Source organism: Monodelphis domestica, chromosome 2, assembly GCF_027887165.1.
Source record: "Monodelphis domestica isolate mMonDom1 chromosome 2, mMonDom1.pri, whole genome shotgun sequence".
NCBI classification, from domain to species: Eukaryota; Metazoa; Chordata; class Mammalia; order Didelphimorphia; family Didelphidae; genus Monodelphis; species Monodelphis domestica.
This window is the reverse complement of record NC_077228.1, coordinates 370,499,970-370,525,839: the sequence shown is the minus strand read 5'-3', so window position 1 is coordinate 370,525,839 and position 25,870 is coordinate 370,499,970. Positions and strand designations below refer to the sequence as shown.

The 25,870-nt window shown below is 34.7% G+C and overlaps 1 protein-coding gene across 3 annotated transcripts in view; it reads left to right on the top strand.

Annotated features, from left to right (window-relative positions):
- Positions 1–25,870, top strand: part of ATG5 (autophagy related 5) — a 195,572-nt gene that overhangs the window by 3,355 nt on the left and 166,347 nt on the right. For 2 of the 3 annotated variants that reach the window (XM_056818630.1, XM_001368079.5), the window contains exons 2-3: positions 636–801; positions 4,871–4,998. In XM_056818630.1, the coding sequence (XP_056674608.1) occupies positions 694–801; positions 4,871–4,998 (236 nt within the window). In that variant the 5' untranslated portion in view covers positions 636–693. The remainder of the gene's footprint in view (positions 1–635; positions 802–4,870; positions 4,999–25,870) is intronic. The other variant, XM_056818631.1, reaches the window with a different exon arrangement.

Sequence of the window (25,870 nt, the reverse complement as noted above, 5' to 3'; positions counted from 1 at the left end):
GCCCCATTGTATGGTGCACTCATAGTTAGGCAAAATATGAATGTAATGTGACAAAGGAGGCTGAGAAGGGTCAAGAGGGAGAATCAATAGATAGCATTATCAGAAAAGCTATGGGGATTAAAATTATCCTTTAGGAATGGGTGATCAACAGTGCCAGGTTGCAGGGAGATCAGGAGGGATAAGGTAACTTGAACACTGGCCCTAAAGTCAGGAAGACCTGATTTCAGATACAGCCTGAGACAATTAAAATAGCTCTTGACGCTGTTGGCAAGTCACTTAACTTCTAGATGCTGTAGATGCTATAGATTATAGAGTTAGAGCTGGAAAGGATCTGAAAAGCCATTTATTCCAACATCCTTAATTTTATAGATGAAGAAAAGAGGCCCAGAGAAGTTAAGCAACTTTTGGAGCACAACACTGGGTTATTTACACTTTTTATCTCTTTAAGCAAATAATAGCAAATTCAGCAATGAAAATTTTCAACTTAAAAAAATATATTGATGTCCTTAGATTTAGAAGAGAATAACTTCTATGACATTAATATTCTTCTTATGAACTTTATTCTTTTTTTGCTTGATGTTTTAAAATATCTCTGTAGAGATTTGGCTCAATTACTCTCTTTACTTTGTTTTCAGAGTATCTTTGATCAAAGAAAAAATTTAGCCTATATGTGCTGCCTTATCCACTGGAAGAATGACAGATGACAAAGATGTGCTTCGGGATGTGTGGTTTGGACGAATACCAACCTGTTTTACACTCTATCAGGATGAGATAACTGAAAGAGAAGCAGAACCTTATTATGTAAGTATGTTAATGGTACTGTCACTAAAAACAAACAAAACACATATATACATGCACATATTGTACTCTAAATTTTAGGCATGAGTCTGCCAGAAACACTTTTTATTAACTTAACATTATAAATTAAGTGTTTTCTAGCCCAGACAAAGAAATGTATAAAATGGCATAGTCTCTAGTACTCCCACCCCCACCCCTGCCCCAAAGTGCACCTGGACATCTCTCTCTATCCGAAGACAACTTAAGGTAACAGTAGTAATATTGAACAAAGAAGTATTTTTTAATTAAATTATAGTTTGGGGTTATCATTGCAGAGTAAGAATCTCTTGATTTTCAACTATAACTACTCAGTTCCTTTTTTGACCTTCTAGGATTGAAAAGATTTCCTTCCAATCATCAATTTCTTTTTTAAAAATATGTTTTTATTGATTTCTATCTTTTTTTTAACATAAGACTAGTTTTCTCCCAGTATGCCTCCCATTCACCCAATGATAGAAAATCATCCCATTTAACAAATAGGAGGGGGGAAAATCTATTCCAAAGCTAATCCTTTACAACACTTCCCTTTCTTTTCCTACTGATTCATGTCCTCAGCAATAATTTACTACTGTATTTATCTTCCCATAACTCTTTTAACATTGATTTTTGCCGCTTTTTGTGATGTCTGCCAGTTTTTAAGAGTATGAGGTAAAACTTAAGGAACGTCTTGATTTTCATTGCTCTTAATAATTTGGAATGTTCATATGGTTGATAAAAGCTTGCAATTTTTGAGAAGTGTTCATATCCTTTCATCATTTATCTATGGAGGAATGATTTTTGTATTTATATCTATATCTCTGCTGATTATTTATATATCGCATATATGTGCTAATTATTCCTATATCTTGGTTACCCATATCAGAGAAATTTGATACAAAGAGTCTTTCCCATTTGACTGCTTCCCTTCTTATCCAAAGTGCATTAATTTTGTGTTTTCAGAAGTTTTGTTTAATTGAAGCTATATATTTTATCTTTTGTAATTACTTTTATATATATATGTATATATATATATATTTTTTTTTTGGTATATCTCCTGCCCATAGCTATGTGAGGTCTATACCCAATGTCTTTCTTAAAGAAAGAAACCAATAGCAGAAATTCTGAATTATGACTAAATTGAAATTAGTTTTATTAGTTTTATTTAGGTAACTTTAGGAGTTCCTAGACTTTTTTCTAAGTTATTTATTTTTCAAGTTATTATTGCCTATAAGCCCATTTTCCTTTGCTATATAGAATATTATGTTTCAAACTCTCTGCTCCTGTATAGTAGTGGATTTTAATTTATGTATGCTCCTAACCATGATTCTTTTGTACTTGAATTCTTCTTTTTGGCTGTTTGCACTATGTTTTCTTTGATGTGGAAGCTCTGGATTTTGTTTATAATGTTCCTGGTAGTTTTCATTTGAGGGGTTTCTTACACGAAGTAACTAGTTAATCCTATTTTTTTTTTTAATTTTGCCTCCTGGTTCTAAGACATCTTTGGAGTTTCCTTTGAAGATTTCTTGAAATGTAACATCTAGGCTTTTTTTGGGTCAAGGCTTTCAGGAAGTACAGTGACTTAATTTTTGTCCCCCTCAATTTTTTTTTTCTTCAGGGCAGTTGTTTTTACTATGAGATGTCTTATATTTTCTTCCATTTTTTTCAGTCTTTTTGTTGCTTGGGCAAAACTGATAATTATCTTTCTAATTCTTTATTCCATGATTCTCATTTCTTTTGTGTTTTTTTCCTCTAGAACTCTTAATTTATTAAAAAAAAAAACATTTAGCTGTTTAAATTTTTTTTTTAACTTTATCTTTTCAGGAATTCTAGTTGAATCTGTGCCCTGATTTTTTTTTTCTTTGAGGCTTTCCTTGTAGATGTTTTGGAGTCATTCTGTTCTGGATTTGTGTCTTAAGCATCTCTTTCACCATAATGAGGCTTTTTATAATGGGATTCTTTTTAAAATTGTTCATTCATCCAGACTACTTCCTAACTTTAAATTAGAGCTATGTTCTCTGTACTTTTAGAGGGAATGTCTGGACCAGACCTGTAGCTTTCTTGGGATATTGAATATTGAATGTTACTCTAGGCTCTCAGGTACCACTCAGATTGGTGACCTGCAAGTTTTTAGTGCTCCCCTCCCCCAGATTCTGATCCAGAACAAAATAATTACTGCTATCCCTTGGTCTGAGCTCTGCAAGGTCTTGATCTAACCTTTGGTCTGAGCAACAGTAACTGCTGCTGTACTTAGCCAGTATTAGCCATCAGGAACTTCTGCTGGTTCAGAGTGACAGAACTTCAGGCTCCCCTTTCATCTGGGATTCTTGCCAAGCTTATTCTTCTGCAAATGTTAGACTTGGGCCAGAAGCTGGCACTGAGACCCTGCTCTGCTCCTAGGATTTTAGCCATGTTGATACTGGTTGTTTCTAAACTTGCACCTTTCTCAGTATACTGCCTATGGTCCATCATCACTCCTTACTTACTTACTCCATGTTGGCACACATGCCTGGGTGGCATGAAAGGGGCTGCTCTGTTTCCCCCTCTCCACACTACCTGAGGACATTTTTTTCATGGGCTGCCCCTCTGTCCAGCAAACTACTGGGAGTACTTCCTCCCTCTGCTATCTGGGATAATATGGGGAGCTCACAGGCAGCTTGATGGTACAGTTTGGGTACCCCATTTCTGAAAAAATTTGCCAACACTGCCCTAGAAAGCCCCTTTGGTAACTCATGAATCCTCTTTAGTTCTCCCTAGATCTGTGACCTACAACTGGGTTGTACATAATAATGCTGCCATTTAGTATCTGTCCCCATTGTGGTATCTTGGTATGGATCTGAGACCTACTCTTGCCCTGGCCCACAACATCCCTCTTTTCCTTGGAGTGCTCCTCTTAGCCTCCATTGGCAACCTCCATTCCCAGTGCCCACAGATCTCTATATCTCCCTATGCTAACTGGGCTGGAAAAAATGACTCCTGACTTTTTTCTTGGATTTTCCATCTGGATTCATTGTGGTACCTTTTCTAGGTTTGTTTGGAGGAAGAGCTTGATAGAGTATTGTTGGTATATTAGTGTATTGGAATATTCTACTCCACCATCTTAGCCCTTGACTCCCCCCACCTTTTTTCTGCCTCTCTTTCATCTGTTTCATTGGGTTCAATTATCTGGAATAGTTTTTTTAAATATTGTTTTCATTAAGTCATTTCTCAAATGCACTCATAACTACTGCTTATGCAAAGTATATTAATTTCCAATCCCTAAGTCTGGATTTTGGGTTTTTATTAGCTTCTGCCTGCTTTTCTATTCCTCAGTATTTTCTTTTTCTTATACATACACACACATACACACACACACACACACACACACACACACATATATTTTTTTAATATACTCGGTTGTACTTTAGTTTTAAGACATACCATCTCTTATTTTTTTGTATCCTCTCTAAAATATTTATATCTAATATGAAGTGGACACTTGGTAAATGTTCTTGATTTGTTGACAAAGTACTGATAACTTCATATTGAGTATCAGAACAGTATTTTTCCACTTAGTTTATTTAGCTGATGTGAGCCATATTAAATTTCAGTAGTTCTTGGGGGAGACCTTCTGTTTGAAATTATTTGCTATTAACTAAATTGTGTTTTTATTTGTTTGGGGGGAAAATAACTTTGAGATCTGTTACTGGTTCAGATCAGTGTGCCTGGTTGCACATAGTAGTAGATTAATAAATTCCTTTTGATTGATTGAATTTCTGATTTTTATACTAGGAAATTGAAGCAGCCCAATTCCACTGCTTTGTATCAGAATATTTTCTGTAGATAATTTCTGTAGTGTAATTGTCTAAAGTATAAATTTTATCTAGAGAATAACTCAGAAATTTTAAAAAGTTTAAAGCAATAGCTCTTTATTGTCTGCAAATAGTAGTGGTAGGCATGTTTAAAATTATATGAAGAAATAAAGTGGAATGATTTTTCTTTACGTTAGACTTCAGAGACCTAGTTAGTGCTTTTGAAAAAATTAAATAAAATATGGTTCTAAAAATTTTCATTTCAGTTGCTTTTACCAAGAGTAAGTTACTTGACGTTGGTTACTGACAAAGTGAAAAAGCACTTTCAGAAGGTTATGAGACAAGAAGACATTAGTGAGATATGGTTTGAATATGAAGGCACACCCTTGAAATGGTGAGTGAATTTATTTGAATTACATTGTGTATCCTTTATTTTTAAAATCTTAGTCATTCTTAATGGAAAAGATCCACTTTCTATTGGAATGTGTGTGGCTGAGTAGGCAAGTAAATAAAATTTTAAGGAATGATTTTAATTGGGCAGTATATTTTTATTTGTACTTCTGTTTATGAGTGTCAGTGTGGTGCCCTGGATAGAGAGGTAATCTTGAAGTTAGGAAGACATAGGTTCAAGTCCTGCCTCTGAAATCTGCTGAAAAAACCCTTTATTTCTTAAAAGTCCTAGGCTACTTTCTAAGACATTGCACAGATGTTGCTTCTATGCATTGGTAGAAGTTCCTTATTGAGAGATTCCTGAAGCAATGAAATCAGAGGTCCATTCTGTAAAAGTTCAAATTAAATCTCAAATATTAAAGTGTTATATTTTAGGAGATTTATTAATGATTATTAGAAATCAAGGAATAAAGAGGATACAAAATAAAGACCACATGCCCATGGCTGATTAGCCATTTTAAAATCCCTGTGCTTAGCTTACCACCACCACCATGCTGGCTGCAAACCCAAGAGTATCCTCTGTCTACAGGAAGTATGTAATGACAGGAAGTTAATGGGTTCCCAGGAAATGTAGTTCTTTTTTAGGATAATGGATTTTCAATTATGCATTCTCCACCCCCTGAGATCTGTGGAAGACTACTCTCTCTCCAATGGATCTTGTAAACATAATCAACTTTGAAATTACAATAATTGGGAGAGAAAAGGAAAAGAGAACAAAACCAATGATTGCTAGGAGCATTGACAAAAAGCCAGTTAGGGGGAAGTCCCCTTCAACATAAGAGTATACATACAAAACACATTTTCAACCCCACACCGTTCAAATCACCACATCCCAAAGTTCACTCTGAATCTTCTGATGCAGCATGTGGTCTGTGCAGGCATCTTAATGGTGCCTTCTCCAAACAGTTCACTTTCTTATTCTAAAATTATTCTCAGAAAGAATTTAAATTTTGCAATTTAGAATAACAATAATAGTACTACATTACCTCCTGAAGAGGGTTTTGAAAAACACAGGGAGCACTTAGGACTGCATGGCTGAGTTATGAGGTATATGAATCAATTGGCAAGAGAAATCAAAAACATCCAATAAAATCCAAATAAAAGAGAAAATAATTTGTGCATGAAATATAGACTATCAAAGTCTTATGTGTAAAAATTCTAAGTAAAGGAAAAATAAACCTATAACAGGTCCTTGAATCAGGGCCCAATTAAAGTAATTTCTATCCCACAAGTCTGTAGAACAAAAATGCAGTAATATTTCAGTTACCCATTTACAGCCAAGACTACAGGGAGTTGTCATACTATAAGAGAGAAAAGGGACTAGATTATAGGAGCAAATGGGAGCCAGGATGGAACCAGAATAATCGATGTCGTGTATTAAATATAGAATGTGTGGTACAAGGAAGACCTGCATTTAATATATGTTAAACAGCCGCAACCTCAAGTCTCACACATGATTAAGTCCTTGTTCTCTTTGCACAAAATGTCATCAATCCATGTGGGATTGGTTTGGTCTCTTTGACCTTGTGCTCTGTTGGCACTATGCAAGTAGCTTTGTGCTTCTTTGGCACTGTGCAATGGCTCTCTTTGTATTCCCTTCTTCTGGAATCAGACAGAATCATTAAACAAAGTCCCATAAATGTTTTTAAACAATCAATGGCATCATTTTTATAGCCTAAAGCCTTTTGGGTATGCATTAATATTACAGCAAATGTATTTTAAACTTATATTACTGCAAAATCAAAAAAGATAAAGAAAATCTTCTCAGTACTGGTGATATGTGCTTCAAATACAAAAAGGAGCTAAAAAAATAAAAATGAAATAGCATATTTCACATGCAAGCAAAACAATAATAAAAAAGTTTTAAAAATCAAAAATATATAGCTTACAATCATTGACACACTGTGTCAGCTAGGGAAAGGTAGAATACAAAGGTTTCTCACCCCAAAATGAGATCCATTTCCTTTTCAAACTTGACCATGATCCACTGTTTACAAAGTAACAGTTTTTATAAAGAACAATAGTACAACAGGTAATGCACATTCAAGAAGTATCAAAATCCCCAAAGTTATAATAGACCATTTAATGACAATAGCAAACAAATCCACTATCATATTTTACATGAGTCTGCTGTATGACATTTAAAGCTAATGAATACTTGTCACAGTTTTTTCAGGTGTAGTAAATCTTTCAACCTTGGTTGAGATATTTTTAAACAAAGTAAAACTTATTTGGGTCTAGAACATTACTAAGAAATCTAGATTGTTCTGGTGGAAGTAAATTAAACTGAAGAGTTATAAATGAGAGATACTACCTCCTGGGAGCCATTCAGGGGTACCATGCCCTGGGATCAACTTCCCAGCTCCTTTGGTACAAGATTATTATGTCCCATCCATTCACATTTTTATAAATAGGGGAGGTAGGGATTATAATTGTACTTCACTTCAGCTACTAAAATGGACCCTTTACCTCTTGTTACAAATAACTCAGAGATAGGCAAAATGATCAAAGTTGTTGAAAAAAAATTTTTAAATCTTATCTAAAGACCCCTTAAAATCAATTTGAGATATTTAGTTGATTAAATTAAATCAAAGGTTGTTAACCAGGTTGACAGAGACCATCCATCATCTGTGTGACAATTTACAAAACCAAAATGGAAGAAAAAGCTATTTTTATATGGGCTTATTCAATAATATTTATTCAGCATAGTTATAGGGGAAAGGTAACAGAATATATCAGTAGCTAAAACACAGTAGATTAAACTGATTCAGTGTAACAGAATAGTATTGAATACATTAATATATGAACTTAAAACAACAAAATTAAATCTTAAAGCAGACAATCAACAAAATACAATAAAATACAGAGACTTTCATAAAACATTGTGGTCTGAAAAGGTTTAAAATTTTCACCTCCAGTCTCTTTAAATTTCCTTTCTCTATCCATCCAGATTCCTTTTGTCAGATTTTTTTGGCTCTCCCATAGTGAGGGAGAATTTCTCACTGAACATGGTGAGGAGGAATCCCAAATTGGATGAATCTTAGAGACTGAACAGGCCCAAATGGCAAAGGGTTGTAGGGAGATGAGTTTTCTCCCCTGAATCTTAGGCAAGATAAGTGAAAGGATTAGTGCACTCATGAAAAAAATATCCTAAAGCTAAAAGCTGTTTGAAATAGGTAATACATTGCTCTTTAATAGAATGAACCATGCTTGTAATTTACTTCCTCTTTGGAAGAGTAACTTCCTTCCTCCCTACCCCCCTGAGGTAAAACGCTAGTTTTCCCAGCCACATAGAATGGGAGTTAGAAGGCTGATCATTGCCTAAGGAAAATACACCCCAGTTTTTATCAACTAGTTTGTGATTCTGAAGACACAGCTATAGCTACCAGCAGCCCAACAGGACAGGGGCTGGGGCTTGAGATCAGGAGGAGGATTCAGGAGTAGGAGCAGGCAGTATCAGCAACAGCCATGCCAGAGGCAGCAGGGAGGAACTGAGGAATATGGGCTCAAGCAGATGGGCAAGAGAAGTGGCTTATCTCTTCATCGGCAAGAGTCACAGGCTAAGTTCCTCAAACTAGTAGTAGCCAGTAGGGAGGGCAACTGGCAAAAAATAGGGAAACAAAAACAAAAACAAAAAACAACAAACAAACTGTCAGGAGCAGGTGGTGAGCCAGGTAGGAGAAATGCATCTGAAAAAAATGTATCTAGTCTATTTTAAAACAATTTTTAGAATTCTTTTCTTCAAGTGGTTGCCATCACTGTAAAAGTTCAAATTAAATCTCAAATATTAAAATGTTATATTTTAGGAGATTTATTAATGATTATTAGAAATCAAGGAATAAAGAGAATACAAAATAAAGACCACGTGCTCATAGTTGATTAGCCATTTCAAAATCCCCTGCTTAGCTTACCACTACCACCATGCTGGCTGCAAGCCCAAGAAAGAGGCCCAAGAGGACTGCCCACTTGCTAATATCCTCTGTCTATAGGAAGTATGTAAAGACAGGAAGTCAGTGGACTCCCAGGAAGTGTAGTTCTTTTTTAGGGTAACATTTTCAATTATACAATTCCAACCCTAAATTTATGTTTATATGACACCTATTGTGGTAATATTTGCTAATAGTTTTTCTGTAGGTCCAGCTAAAATTCCATTATAGTGAAAATTCATGGGAAGAAAAATCCTGTTTGGCTTTTATAATTTCCAGTTCTACTATTATATTGATTGGATCTTATGTAAATTTTATCTTGACTCTGAGATGGTAAAAAATATAACTGCCCTGAAGCAGAAGACATTTTTTGGCTAATAGCCACATTTAGCTAACTGTTGTATTTTGAAGAGTGCCTGTTTTTTTTATCTGTTTTTAACAGAGAATTTACTTGTTTCTTCCAAATGTAAAAATGATTTGGTAAAAAAAATTTTATTCTTAGTGAAAACCCAGTGTTTAGTGGCAATAATGTAAGTCTCTGATATTCTGTCCATATATATTTATATATGTCAAAAATTTTCCTTAACAAAATATTAGAATTCTCTCAGTTGATTTATGGAAGAGGCATCATGGTTCAATGGGGGAAAAAAAACATTACATTTAGAATGAGAAAATGAAGATTCCTGAAAGAGGGAAAGGAAGGATTGAGAGAAATGGAGGCCCTGCCTCTATTCCTGAGCTAAATCTTATACTAGTTCCTTCTTTGGTAGCAACAATTAATTTTTGTTGCCTTCCTTGAAATAGCTCTTGCTGTTCATAGTTGTATACAGCTTAAATTTTAAAGCACCTAGAATATTAATGTTTACTATCCTAGTCTTCTTTGTATTTTGATGAAAAGGAAATGAGAACCTGGCATAATGAATTTAAGTCAGCTTTTCCAAGTCTGTTTTGTTCTCTCAGAACTTATGAAATATAAGACTCACAAATCATTAGGTAAGTGCTCTTATTTCTGAGACCCATGTGGTCTTTAGAGTTTTAACTATAATTTGAAAATAAAAATTAACTTACTACGAATGCAAGATAAGCATAAGGAGAACCAGTAGAGTGCAGGGTCATAGAAATAAAAGGAAGAAAGAAGACAGTCAAGAAGGGGTAATTAATGACAATAAGAGCTAGTCAGAGACAATTAATTTAGGCAATATGGAGGTTATTGGTAACTTTCAAAAAATCAGAGTTCAATTTGGAATGAGTTAAGGAATGAATGAGTGGTAAGGGAGTAAATAGGTACTAAGTGTAGAGAAAATTTTTTAGAAATTTGACATTTGAGGAAGGAATGATTGGATACTATTTAAAAAAGAGGATTAAAAGGTTGAAAGAAGATGTTTTTATTTAAAGGATAAAGGAGAATTAAGCCTGTTTGTAGGAAGGAAAGTAGCATTGGCAAGACTAGATTATAGGTGTTTGTGACAGAGTGGAAGTTGTGATCAATAGTCCAGGAAGGAGGAGTCCATTTTGGTAAGGAAAGGGATGACTTTTCTGCTAAAACAGGAAATGAATAAGAAAATTAGGGGTAAATTCATAATGTGGCCAGAAAAATAGCAGATTAGTTTCAGGTTTGGTAAAGTACATATATCTATCAAGACACACTTAGGAACTATATGAATACCACTACAAAACACTCTTTGCACAGAGACAGGAGATCCTGGGTTCAAATCTGGTCTCAGACACTTCCTAAATATATGACCCCAGGCAAGTCATTTACCATTCTTACCTTGGAACAATACATAGTATTGATTCTAAGATGGAGGATAAGAGTTTAAAAAAAAAAAAAGGAAAACAAATCTTAATAATTAGAGAAATTTTCATCACTTATAAGTAAGCCAAGCAACATAATAAAAATGATGTCTAAATTAATTTACTTATTCAGTATCATACCAATCAGACTACTAAAGGATTACTTTATATAGCTAGGAAATTTTATAATAATTCATCTGAAGGAACAAAAGATCAAGAATATCAAAGGAATTAATGAAAAATCTGGGAAAGAAGGGGTTCTAGAAGTGCTAGATCTCAAACTATTCTGCAAAGCAGTTACCATCAAAACAATTTGGTACTAATTAAGACAGAGTTTGATCAGTAGAACAGATTATGTACACAGTATAAGAAATCAAGCACAGTAGCCTAGTGTTTGATTAACCCAGAGATCCTAGCTTTGGGGACAAGAGCTCAATCTTTAGCCAAACTGTTGAGAAATTGGAAAGCAATCTGCCAGAAACTAGGCATAGAGCAGTGTTTTATACTGTATACCAAGATAAATTTGAAATGAGCACATGACTTAGAAATAAAAAATGACATTAAAGGATCAAGGAAGAAATTACTTGTTGGATCTATAGCTAGGGGGAGAATTCATAACAAAATAATAAATTAAAAAGATCACAGATTGTAAAATGAACAATTTTGATTATATAAAATTCAAACATTTTGCATAGGCAAAAATTGGTACAACTAAAATGAGAAGAGAAGCAGGTAAATGGGAGAAAAGTCTTTGCAGGATAATGCGTTGAGAATTGATTAAAATTTATTAGAATAAGAGTCATTCCTCAATTGATAAATGGCCAAAGCATATTAACAGGCAGTTTTCAGAGGAAGATATCCAAGCTTAGGGAAAAAAGAACTCTAAATAATAGAGACATGCACATTTTAAAATTCTGAGGTTCTACCTCATACCCATTAGACTCATAAGATTGATTAAAAAAAGAAAATAATAAATGCTAAAAGGTTGTGGAAAACAGGCACATTAATACATTTGTTAGTAAAGCTGTCAACTCCTCCAGCCATTCTGGAAAGCAGTTTGGAACTCTGTCCCAAAAGCTAATAACTATGCATAACCTTTGATCCAGTAATACTTACTACTATGTCTGTACCTTAAAGAGATCAAAGAAAAAGGAAAAGGACCCATATGTGCAAAAATGTTAATAGCAGTTCTTTTTGTGATGGCAAAGAATTGAAAACAGAGGAATGTCCATAAATTGAGAAATGACTTAAGTTGTAATATATGTGTGTGATGGTACACTGTTGTATTGTAAGGAATGAGCAAGGGAACCGTTTCAGAGAAACTTGAGAAGATTCATATGAACTAATTCAGAACAAAGTGAACAGAACCCAGAGAAGAATTTATGTAGTACCTCAAGAAAGATAAAAAGAAGTTAAAGAAAGTTAGAGGATCTTTCTTTTTTCTTTCCTTTTTTTAAACCCTTACTTTCTATCTTAGAATTAATACTGTGTATTGGTTCTAAGGCAGAAGAGTGGTAAGGGCTAGGAAATGGAGGTTAAGTGACTTGCCCAGGATCACACAGCTAGGAAGTATCTGGGGCCAGATTGACCTCCCATCTGTAGGCCTGGATTTCAATTCATTGAACCACTCAGCTACTCCTAGAATCTAATTTTCTAATCATGTAGTCATGATCAAATGAGGTTTAGGTATGGACAATAGATGAAGAGAAAGTTAAATTTGAGAGAAACAGGATATGTACAATAAACCTAGAAAATGAAATTGAAACCAAATTGTGAAGAACTTAAATCCCCAAACTGAGGAATTTGTAGTTTACCCTAGGGAAAATGGTTTTTGAGGAAAAAGTTCTTGAGCAGGGGGATGGCATGATCAAACTTCTTAGGAAGAATGTTTAAACAGTTGTGTGGAGGATGAATTAGAGGAGAGGCTGAAAGCTGGGAGTCTAATTAAAAGGCTACTTTCAAATGAGAAAAAGGTTATGATGAACAGAATGGTAGTATCTAAATGGGGAAAAGGAGATGAATGTCAGAGTTGTTATGGAGGTAGAGAAAAGAATTGGCAGTGGGGGCAACTATGTGGATTGTTGGAAAGAGAGCCAGGCCTGGAGACAGGAGATCCTAGGTTCATATTTAGCCTCAGATGCTTCCTAGCCATGAACCTGAGCAAGTCACTTAATCCCAACTGCTCTTTTGCCTTGGAACTAATACTTAGTATCAATTCTAAGACATAGGATAAAGGTTTTTTGTTGTTATTTTTTTTTTAAGGAAAAGAATTGGCAACTGATTGTTGATGTTGGTTGAAGGACAGGGAAGAATCAAGGATGATTCAGACATGAACAAGGATATCTTGAAGGATAGTTGTTCTCAGAGTAGAAAAAAAAGAGGGTTGAAGGAGGTCTGGGTTTATGGGGGTGAGGGGAAGGATGTGAAGATAATAAATTTTGTTTTGTACATGTTGATTTTGAGGTGCCCATGAATCATCCAGTTGCCAATTGATGGGAGCTTCAGAGTGATTGGGGATAGATATGTAGTTCTGGGAGTTCTCTCCTAGAAGATAATTGAGCCTGTCAGAGTTAATAGATCCCTAAGAGAAAAAAGAGAAGTGGAAAGAGCTGGGCTAGGGTCTAGTGTTGGAAAATTTTGGAAAAAAAATGTGGAGGGAATTAGGGCAGTAAGTACTTAATTGTTAGAATGAACCTCACTGACTCCATCTTGTTACTCAATTCTGAAACTAGTTTAGTTCCTTTTCTCTTCAGTTATTGGCTTAGTTTTGATTCTGTCCAGTGAGGAAAGTTTACTCTATTGTGGGGATTGGGAGGGGGAAAAATCTATTGCATTGTTAGAACCTAGCCCTTTGTGGCTCAGAAACTGGACCACTACCACCTGCCTTTTAGAAACCCTTAACCAAGGACCTAGGTCAGTGATGATGAACATTTTAGGACTGGTGCCCTGCATCCCTCTAGCTTTCTAGTAACAAACTCTGGTGAATTCTGTTCTGGGGTGATGGTGTGTGTGCCCATAGAGAGGACTCTGAGTGTAGGCTCCCCCCCCCCCCCCCCCCCACATGTTACATAGGTTTGCCACCATGGACTTAGGTCATATTGACCAGAAACATAGTTAGATCCTAAGACTGCTTTAAGGAATTTTTTCATAATTGTATATCTCAAATAATCTCTTATTGACTCTGTTCTGATCAGTAAGTTATTGTTTCCATGTTCCTTTGGTTGTATACAGATATTTGGGAGGAGTAGGATACCTCTTCTCCTAAATTCAGGGAATTGTACCTGTTCATTCACTCTCCTCGCAACTTGGAAAGTCTCTAATTTATCATCTAATTAGAAACCAGATTACCTAATGTTGTATTGTTTCCTTTTAATTATCTTATTTGATTAATTGTTTTTAATGTATAAAAGTCTGTCTCCCCCTTTATTCAGGATCCAGCCCTAACCTGAGGAAAGGGCTTAGTCCCATATTGTTGGGCAATAGGTATACATTGTTTAATCAATCAATATGGTTAGAAGATCAGATCTTTGTTTCCTCAGTCATTTCATCTTTTCCTTGTTACATTGAGATATAAATATTGATCCAGCAATAGAGGCTTAGAAAAAGTTACCAGACTGATAGGAATAAAATTTTAGGAGAATAATTTGTCAAAAAAGCTGGGGAGAGAAGAGAGCATTCAGGTGGTTCAGGTCTAGTGTCTGATATATTATAGGTTATGTAACTGTGGATTTCAGAGTATCCCAGATAATTCCTAAGATTTTTATGGGGGAGAGGAAGAGACAAGAAACCAAGACAGAGAGAGACTATTTCTGAATATTTTTGTTTTGCCAATATGTGTAGCTTGAGACATTGTTTTGTTTTCAGTCCTGGATATGACTTTTTTGTGACCTCATTCAAGGTTTTCTTGGCAAAAATACTCAAATTGTTTGCCATTTCTTTCTCCAGATCATTTTAAAGATGAGGAAATTGAGAGGAAGAGTTACATTACTTCTCCAGGGACACACAACTAGTGTCTGGCCAGATTTCAACTTGGGAAAATGAGGCTTTTGGTCTGGCCCCAGTCCTCTATGCATTGTGCCATCTAGCTGCCCCAGCTTGAGATTTGTTTGGGACAAATGAAAAGAAGTTAGTTTTTGGTTTAATAAATATTTTTTATTTGTACTGTATTATATAGAAGCTAGTAATTATCTGGAATTAGCTCACTCAAGATGTGATATAGGTATTAGTTTGCAAAAGATTTATTTACATTATGTCTACAAACCATAAAATTTGTTATTAAAAGAAATGTTTTTTTGACAAGTTCTTAACCTTTGAGGTTGATTATCAAGGAAGATGTATTGCCTTTGTTGTGTTAGAGACAGAATACTTTACTCAGATTGGACCAAGAATGGCTCTTATGTCCCTGATTACAAACATCATAGATGAAAGAAGTTTTTGGTAGATTTTACCTTCAAGTATAGAGATTGAAGACGAGGAGGTAGGAAAAAATACTTGTGGCAATTTATTCCTTATGATATTAAGTGAAATGTTAGCAGCAGCTAGGTTAACCAGTTAACCAGTGATACAGAGAGCAGGGTTTTGCTGGATAGGTCTGTGCCACTTTTTATGTGCTTCTTTTTTCTCTGATGAAGTAATAATTTAACATTAATTAACTAATGATGATTAATGAAATAACAATTTAATGATGAATTAATAGTTTAGGAAGAGAAATAGAATAAAAAATATGAGTTGCAAAGTTTGGGTCAGAGGGAAATGAGAGTTGGGAAAAACTTGATACTGAACTATTTATGTAATAAATAGTTAGACAACTTAGTTATAGATATGTGTATATGTAGATATGTGTACAATATAGATATAGATACGTATGGATGTGTATGCATTCATTATTTTGATGTTGTAGACATGGAAATAGACTGTTTTAATGAGGAACACTAGCTAAATTCAGAGTTCATTTTGACTAATAAGGAGATTAGATGAATATTAAGATCAAACACATACCAGTGAAATCATGGATCCTCAAAATAATGACATGCTAAATCTTAAATTATCATGAGAATATATATAGTTATAACATAGCCCATTCCAATCAGTCATGATCAGAAGGTAAATCTTGAAGCTGATCCAGTTGACATAGGAGATAATAGTTGGCCAGTTCACTCCCAGTTGACATATATGTCAGCAAATACCCCCTCCTTACTCCTGGTGATTTCACTGCTTTATGGTGAATAAAAAGTAGATTTTACACAGTGGAAGATATTGGAGACACATGTTATAATAACAGCTTTCACATTTATAGAGTACTTTTCATGCAACCACCTTTTGAAATTGGTAGTACAGGACCTCAGTGGAATTCCCAAGTCCTATATGTTTTTTCCCACTCTAATGTTCTGTCTCTTATTTAATAAAATCAATTTCTGTGTTAACTAACTAGTAATCCAGAATTTTATTTTAACCAATTGCTCTCTTTTCTTTCTAAGACATGTAATATTTACATTCAATAATAATTGATTGATTTAGTACTTTAAAATTTGTAAAGCATTTTACTTATATATGTCTGTTTCTGATGTCTGGTCTCCTCCCAGATATATAATAGTTGGTCCCATGTCTGCCATGTATCACAAGAAAATGGCTTTGGCTTTGGCTAAAAGATAGTTTTTCTATGTGTCCATTCCTGTTTAATCCTCTCTGAAAATTCTTTCTAAAATTCTTTTTTTAAGTAAGCTAATTATGAAATTAATTAGGTTTTTAAGAGATTGGCACATCTGATAGCTTTATTTTTTTTATCTCTTTGGTTAGCCATGAATAGGATAATAGTTGTCATCATTTTATATGTAAACTTCTTCAAAGTTAACCATTATCTCATAGAAAAAAAAAAAAGGTGTATAAATCTTAAGGATTTTTTCCTTTAGGGTTTTCCCCCTTTAGTTACCAGTGATTTAAATTTAATTTAGCTAAGTTTTGCAAAGGGTTACCCTTCATCTTAAGAATTTAGGAACTTAGCTAAGCATTTCCCTTCAAATAAGTAATGTTTCCCAAATCCTTCTTGAAAACGCCAAGGAATGATTACTGTTTTGGCACATGAATCCCACTTTTCTTTCTCTGTACTTGAGAAATTTCCTTTTAAGACAGAAGCTTGCTAAAGTACAATATAAGTGAAAGTATTTTGCTTTAGGTTAAATTTTAACCTAAAAATGTTTTTTAAGACCTTAAAAAAAGCTTTTAGGTTATACATTGTAATCATTGTTGGAGAGGGTGGTATCCATCAGCCAAGTAGCCACCATTAGGATTATAGTATTACTATAAAGGAAATGACCCCAGAAGGATGAATAGCAGGGGTATTGAGGGAATTGAAACGGAGAGGTGTAAGGACTGTTACTTGACATATACTGTCATTCAGTTCAGTGCTCACTGACTATAGCTTTGTGAATTTGTTAGGAAAGAGAATTTGTTTTGGGAGTGAAACAGTGATTCTGGGGAAAAGACATTCTGGGTTCCTCTCCCTTTCCCCTTGCCTCTTTATTCAAATAAGGTTGCATAAAAGTAAATACTTTCAAACTGAGATTATTGATAATCATATTAAAACTAGTCTTCATTTAAGGATAGTCAGAAATACAAATCTGCCCTTTAAAGGAGAGATAAACTTAAAGGATCATTTTGAATTAATCTGATTTTTCAGTTTTAAAATCATTTTTTACCAAGTTTGCATGTTTTATTTAAAGAAAATTTCTTTCCCCCTTTTTTCTTTATCATCTCTCTTAGCCCATTTTCCTCACCCTTTCCTTAGTAGCTTTTCTTGACAAAGCTCTCTTAATAGGACTTAACACTTGCAACCCTTTAAAAAATGTAGGAGTACAAGTTCTAGGCATTTTACATCTTTTATATTTGTCAGTAATAGCCTATTGTTTTGTTACTCAGCCTTTGTTATTGCCTTCACTAAGATCAGTATCAAAATTCAAAAAATATCTGTTCCTATTTCACAAAATAATTTTTTGGTAATTTATAGTTTTATAGAATCTTAGTACAGTGCCATAACACAGTGAATATTTTAACATTTTTCATTCTATTATTTGTTTCCAAGGAATAAAAGTTATGGGTAATACGATCATTGTCTTTTAATATTTGAAATGTTGTTATGGGGCAGAGAGATTAAACTTATTTTTGACCCTGGAAGGCAATTACAGGGAAACAGATTTTGGCTTTTTATGGGGAAAACTCCCTAATGTTTTAGGATGCAGCCCTTGGGCTTATAACTATGGGGTGAGTAGGTGTAAGAGCTCAAGTAAGTTCCCCAGGTTTGGGAGTTTTTAAACTGGCTAGTAACTTGCAAGAATTTAATCTATAGGTGCCTCTTTGTGCTCTCCTTATTGACTACTTCAGTGATTACTGGGGATATTGTTGTTCTAATAATAAATTGTATTTAGGGGTTGGATTGGTAACTTTTGTTTGCTTTTAATTTGGCTTTTTTCATTAGTTAACCAGCAGAGGGTGCTCCAGTATCACATTTTATTAAACTATATTCATGGGCTAGAAATGACATCACATTAAAAAAAACATATTTTATTTATATATATAGCCCCTCATATTCATTAGGTTGTAGTTAATAGATGTTGGTCAGTTATTTGTGTTTACTTCTGAGAAGTAATCCTTAATTTAAAATTTTCTCGACAGAGAAGCAAAAATTTCATGAAGGATCTCTTTGCTGTTATTTTAAAATATATGCTTCCAAGGGTAGGTAGATGGTCCAGTGGATAGAGAGCCAGGCCTGGAGACAGAAGGTCCTGAGTTTAAATATGCCCTCAGACACTTTTGTGATTCTGGGCAAATCCCTTAACCCCTATTGTCTAGCCCTTACTGCTCTTCTGCCTTCCAACCAATACTCAGTATCAATTCTAAGACAGAAGGTCAGAGTTTTAAAAAACTGCTTCTAGCAGAGAATAGACTTTTCATCTCATTCGTCTCAAAATGGTGAGCATAGTGGAATGATTGGGGAATAGTTTTACTTATGTTAAAAAAAATCTTAGCCAATATATATTATAGCAAAGTTGAAATATAAAATCTCTAATTCCTTAATTATAATAACAAAATAATAGCTAGAATTTATATAGTGCTTTGAGATTTGTAAAGGTCTTTAAAAGTATATCATTTTATCTTCATATCAACTCTGGGAAGTAGGTGCTATTATTTGTCCCTATTTTACAGTAGAAGAAACTGAGACTAATAGAGACATGTTACTTGCTCAGGGCCACAGCTAGTTAAGTGTCTTAGAGCAATTTTAAATTCAAGACTTCCTTACTCAAAGTCCTGAGCTCTTTCCACTGTACCACCTAAATCTCTGGAAGCTTATGAAAATGGGCAAGAGTTAAATTTCATAAGTTAATCTTTTTAGGCTGCAATAATTATGTACTGTAACATTAGTTTTAAAATATGTTTTTGTTGTACCTCCTTTTGCCAAGGTGCGGTACTAGGAAGTTGGAATATTACATATTTTGCCAGACTGAATTGATGTTGGTTAGTTTTGCTGCATTATTTTTTTAATTTAAGGAGGGTTCTCTGGGGTAGAGTTTTGTAAAAAACATAATAAAATTTTTTAAATATATTTTAAAGATTGTTTCCTAACTGTAACAAAAACCTTTTAGACTGGAAATAATTTCTTGGTATTTGAGCTGGCAGGACAAGAGTTACTTTAATAATCAAATTTGTAAATTACTTAAAACTGTATATATGAAAAGCCAGGTGTACAAAATAGATACATTTGTATTCAATTTCTAAAAAAATTTCTCTGAAGAGCCCAATTAAATACTAAGGACCAACCTCGTATTCAATCACATTATGATTTAATTTATTAAAAAATGAATGTTTTTGTATAATTTTTTTAATTTCTTAGAATAAAAATGAAAATTGTTTGAAGTAGGATCTTTAAAATGATAGAAAACAAGCTAGTTTTTCCCCTTAGTTATTGGAGGAATGGTTATAATAGTGTCATATTCCAAAAAGACATTATATAAACAATATAGCATTTTCTGTCTTTTCAACATTTATTTTATTTTTCATCTAGGTATTTTCATCTAGGTAAATTTAGGTCACATATTAAATCTACATTATTTCCAAAAGTCTGTTGTGGTAGGGTAAGTGGCTTTAATTGGCTCTGGATTTATTATACTTTTCATTGCTAAATGAGAGTCGGTTATCAAAATGTTACATTATGTTACATGTCAATAGTGACTTTCTCCCCAGAAATGTGTATTATCTAATTTATGTAGGGCACTGTATTAGAGAGTGAGGATACATCCAGGCATATCATTCATTTAAATTCAGAAATTAAGCATGTAATAGACCCTAAGGTAGATGTGATTTTTAGGTATTGCACATTCCTGCTCTTATGGAATGCACCATCTAGTAGGTATAAGATTCTGTGAGCTGAGAGAAAGGTATGGATATTAGAGATATTGTAGTGATAGAATTGATAAAATATTCAAGTAATTGGATATTGGAGTAAAGGCACAAGTGAAAATGTAAGGATGACTCATAGGTGGTGAACCCAGGGCACTGAATGGGCTATTGCTCCCTTGGCAGAGTATTGAAATTATGAAGAAAGGTGGGCTTAAGAGGAGAAATAATGAAATTTTTTTTAACATACTTAGTTTGGGATGCATCTGGGAGATGTCCAGCAAGCATTTGCAACCATTTGACATTGCAGGCTTGGAGTTTGAGAGAGATGCAGATGTGTAATAAGTTCCACACATTAAGTCAGTCAATAAATGTTTATTAGGTGCCTACTATGTGCCGGGCATTGTGCAAAGCATTACAAATACAAAAAGAGCCAATATAAGAAATAAAGGGAGTACAAAAAAGTATTCCTTGCCTTTAAGGAGCTCACAGACTCGTGAGGTGATAAGCAAACAAATATGTACAAATAAGCCACATTGGGGCAGCTAGGTGGCACAGTAGATGATAGCCAGGCCTGGAGACAGGAGTTCATAGGTTCAAATCTGGCCTCAAACACTTCCTAGCAGTGAGACCATGGGCAAGTCACTTAACCCCAATTACCTAGCATAGCATTCTTCTGCCTTGTAATTGATACTTAGTATTAATTCCAAAATAAAAAGTACAGGTTAAAACAAAACAAATGATGGGGTGGGGTATGACATGGTTGGAATTGCCCTTTGGGTAAATCACTTTGGTGAATGAATAGAGGATGGATTGGAGTGGGAAGAAACAACAGGCAGGCCCACTTAGCAGTAATATTTGTTATTGGATGGGAACTTCTTTGATTTTGCTTGTCTTTCTTGCTTTAGTTTCTGAGCTGGTGCTTTGTGCTAAGATCAGGCTCTGCCTCAAGCTGTATTTCTGAGTGGAGTAGTTGGTACTACATGGCTTCTCCTTGTGTTCCCTGGGCTCTTAACTTTATTTTAGCCTTCCAAGGTTGAGCAAACTCTTGCCCCACCTCCTACCTTTCATTCTTGAGATTCAAAGCACTGGATCTTTAGGGTTTTTTCTTTGGCATCTCAGGACAGAGTGCTAAGGATCTCAGAGCCCCTGGTCCTGGACTATACTGACTTGAGGGCTACTGGCAGCTCCCTGAGGCTTCCAGGATCTCCAGTTTGAGACTTTGTGACCACTTTGGGGATTGTTCAGGTAAGCCCTCTGCTCCCTCCTTGTCTGGACTCAGAAACTTGTAAGCTAAATTTGTCCTGTCTCTGATTGTCCTGGCACTCACCATACTGGAGAGGTCCTCCTTGGACTTTGTCTGACTTTCTGGGAAATTTTAAGGTGTATAATGTCATCATATTTTAAAATTAAATTTCTTGATCATTCAGTCTAATTTGAACTTTTGGATTTTTCTGAAATATGAATGTTGGAGCTAGGTTGAGATAGTTCTCTTGATGGGAAGAATTGAACTGTTTTGAAATGGCAAAGGATGCTGAGTGATAAGAGTTGAGGAGGAAGAGCATTACAAACACAGAGGACAGAACCTTGTTTAAAGGCACAAAAATTGCCAATCAGCAAACATTTAATAAGCCAGTCACTCTGTTCAGTACTGGGGATATAAAGAAAAAAGACAATTCTTTTCTCTTACAGAGCTCACAGTTTTATCAGGAGATAATATGTAAGTAACTATGCACAAACAAGATGTTTATAGAATAAGTAGAAATTTAGTAACAGAAGGAAGTTACTAGTATTAATGGGAAATGGGAAAGGCTTCTTATCAAGATAGATATATATGTGTGTGTGTTACATATATAATTAAGAGAGATTATTATGAGAATTTAACCTGCAGAAATCTGAAATAATGCTAAGCAGAGAAAGAAAGTGAAAATGGGCCTGGCACACCTTAAAGATATTAGGGCAGCTATGTATTTTAAAAGATAAAGATACTATTTAGTCCTCTTGACTAAAAGTGTTTCTTTTCTTCACCCTTGAACTGTGACCCAAACACAGGAATTATATGAGCACAACTACAAAACACTTTTCACACAATTAAAATTAGATCTTAAATAACTGGAAAAATATTAATTGCTCCTGAGTAGGATGAGCTAACATAATAAAAATGACAGTCTTACCCAAATTAATCTACTTATTCAGTGCTATACCTATCAAACTACCCAAAAACTTTTTTATAGAATTAGAAAAAATAACAAAGTTCATCTGGAAGAACAAGAGATCAAGAATATCAAGGGAAATAATGGGGAAAAATGTGAAGGATGAAGTCCTTGGCTGTACCAGATCTTAAACTGTACTGTAATATAAGCAGTGGTCATCAAAGCAATATGGTATTGGCTAAGAGACAGAAGAGTGGATCAATGGAATAGACTAGGGCTAAATGACCTCAGCAAGCTAGTGTTCAATAAACCAAAAGATCCCAACTTTTGGGACAAAAACTCGCTATTTGACAAAAACTGCTGGGAAATTTTGAAAACAGTATGGGAAAAATTAAGTTTAGATCAACATCTCATACCCTATACCAAGATAAATTAAAAAATGGATATATGACTTTTAAATATAAAGAGTGAAATCATACATAAATTAGGTGAACATAGAATAGTATACCTGTCAGATCTGTGGGAAAGGAAGGAATTTAAGACCAAGTAAGAGAGAACATTACAAAATGTAAAATGAATGACTTTGATTACATCACATTTAAAAGTTTTTGTACAGACAAAACCAATGCAACCAAAATTTGAAGGAAAGCCACAAACTGGGAGAACATTTTTATAAAAAAACTCTGACAAAGGTTTAATTTCCAAAATATATAAAGAACTAAGTCAGATTTACAAAAAATCAAACCATTCTCCAATGGACAAATGGTCAAGGGACATGAATAGGCAGTTTTCACAGGATGAAATAAAAACTATCAATAAGCACATGAAAAAGTGTTCTAAATCATTCCTAATTAGAGAAATGCAAATTAAAACAACTTTGAGGTACCACCATATACCTAGCAGTGTGGCCAATATGGCAGCAAAGGAAAGTGATAAATACTGGAGGGGATGTGGCAAAATTGGGACACTGGTGGAATTGTGAATTGGTCCAACCATTCTGGAAGGCATCTTGGAACTATGCCCAAAGGGCTTTAAAAGAATGATCGAGTCATACCACTGCTGGGTCTGTAACCCAAAGAGATAATAAAGAAAAAGACTGGTACAAAAATATTTATAGCTGTGCCTTTTGTGGTAGCAAAAAAAAAAAACAGAAAATGAGGAGATGTCTATCAATTGGGGAATGGCTGAACAAATTATTGTATATGTTGGTGATGGAATATTATTGTGCTGAAAGGAATAATAAACTGGAGGAATTCCACGTGAACTGGAAAGACCTCCAGGAACTAATGCAGAGTGAAAGAAGAACATTATACACAGAGACGGATACATTATGGCACAGTCAAATCTAATAGACTTTTCTACCAGCAGCAATTCAATGACCCAGGACAATCCAGAGGAACTTATGAGAAAGAACACTATCCACATTCAGAGAAAGAACTGTGGGAGCAGAAAGGCGGAAGAAAAACATGATTGATCATGTGGCTTGATAGGGATATGATTAGTGTTTTAATGTTAAAAGGTAACTCTTTTGCAAATATGAATAACATGGAAATAGGTTTTGAACAATGATACATGTATAACCCAGTGGAATTACTTACCAGCTCTGGGAGGGGGGGAGGGGAAGGGAAGGGGGCAGAGAATCATGAATCATGTAACCATGGAAAAATATTCTAAGTTAAAAAAAAAAAAAGAACTATGACCCAAAGGTGGTCATATGCTTTGCAGTTGCCAAATAGCATCTGCTCCTTAATGCAGTGCTAGCACAGAAGTCCCTTGTATTCTTTCTGTTCAGTTATCAAGTCCCCTTACCATATCTTGCTTGAGAGCTCCTAAAGCTCCTGCTTCTATTGCCACCACCAGTCCCACCACCAGAGTTTCATCCACAGGGGCTTCTAATTAATCTCTATCCCTTGACCCCCTCCCCCAATGTCACAGATCCCTTTTTCCAACCTCTTGGTCTGGAAGAATGTCTCACTCTGACCTTTTATTGACTCTAGCACCCTGGAATTTGATTTGTGTAATTATTTTAAAGTTGTTTGAAGGGGAATGTTGAGAGAGCTTTGCCGAGTGCTTTCTCTATTCTGCCATCTTGACTCCACCTCCAGAAACCATCTTCTTCTTTCTCAAAAATACCTTAAAATGTTCAGAATTACTTGGTTCCAGAATAGCAATGTAATGGCATATAGGTTCAAATTTACATTACTTACTTTTAAGGATATGGAGAGGTTTTTTTTTGGGGGGGGGTAATATTGTTAGGCAACTCATGATAACAATGACTTTATTTTAAATTAAAATCCTTAGTAACTTTCTGTCTTCATAACAATCCAAAACAAGACAAAAGGGCAAGAACTAGGCAAATGGGGTTAAGTGACTTGCATAGGGTCACATAACTAGGAAGTGTGTCTTAAGGCCATATTAGAACACAGATATTCCCAATTCCAGGCCTGGAACTTAATCCACTAAGTCATCTAACTGCCTTGATGATGACATTATGAAAATTCTCTCTAGAGGAGATATCTACAATAGCAGATTTGAAGTCCTGTAAAGAGGAAGTGTGGGATAGTAGGGCAGTAGATTTAGAATAAGTATAGTTTTAGAATGGTAGATTGTCTTCAGTAAGAATGTGCCAGGTACCATACTAAGCCTTTAGAATACAAATACAAGCAGAAAGACAGTCCTTGACCTCAAGGAGCTTAAATTCTAATGGAGGATGACAACACATTTAACAGAGCTGAAAGTAGGAAGAGGCACAGAAATATTATGAAGAGTTATGGACTGGGCTGGCTTTGAAGTGTACATGACTGCTTTGAGTCAAAATTCCTCAAATTCAAGCTCCAGGGAAGAATTTACCAATTGAATACATCTGAGGTTGTCTTACCTCTGATGCTTGTTACCTGTTTTGGTCCATTCACTTAATCTTTCTGTATATTAGCTTTCTCATCTGTACAGTGAGGGGGTTAGGATAGATTAGGGGTATTAAACCTGAAGTCTGATCTTTTAAAATAATACTTTGATAATTATATTTGATTATAATTTGTTTCCTTTTTAAGCCTGCATATTTTATTTAAAGACATTCGGAGAAGAGTTCCTAGGCTTTACTAGTGAAAAGGATCAAAAACACCAAAAAAAGTTAGGAACCTGGTGTTGGATGATATTTAAGATTCCTTCTTGACCTAAAAAAATACTATCAGCTTTTTATAATCAGATTGTGTTGAAAAAGAAATTCAGTGTATTAGCCCATTGTCTTTTTTTTTTAATTCATAGAATTGCTTGGTCAATTTATGAAATACAGAGAAAATACAACATTCAAAAATTATTTAAAATTTGTTAGCAGTTACACTCATTACAGTCTAAACTATATCAGATAATAGTTTGCCTATAGAATTGTACAACAGAAAGTGGTTTATTCATCTTTTTAAGTTTTATCAATTTTGCTTTGTAGTATATTCCTCCCCCATCCCACCCAGAGAATTATCCTTTTTAACAAGGATTAAAAAAAGATAATCTGGCAAAACTAACCAACAAATCAGCCAGTATATACATTGGTCTAAATCCA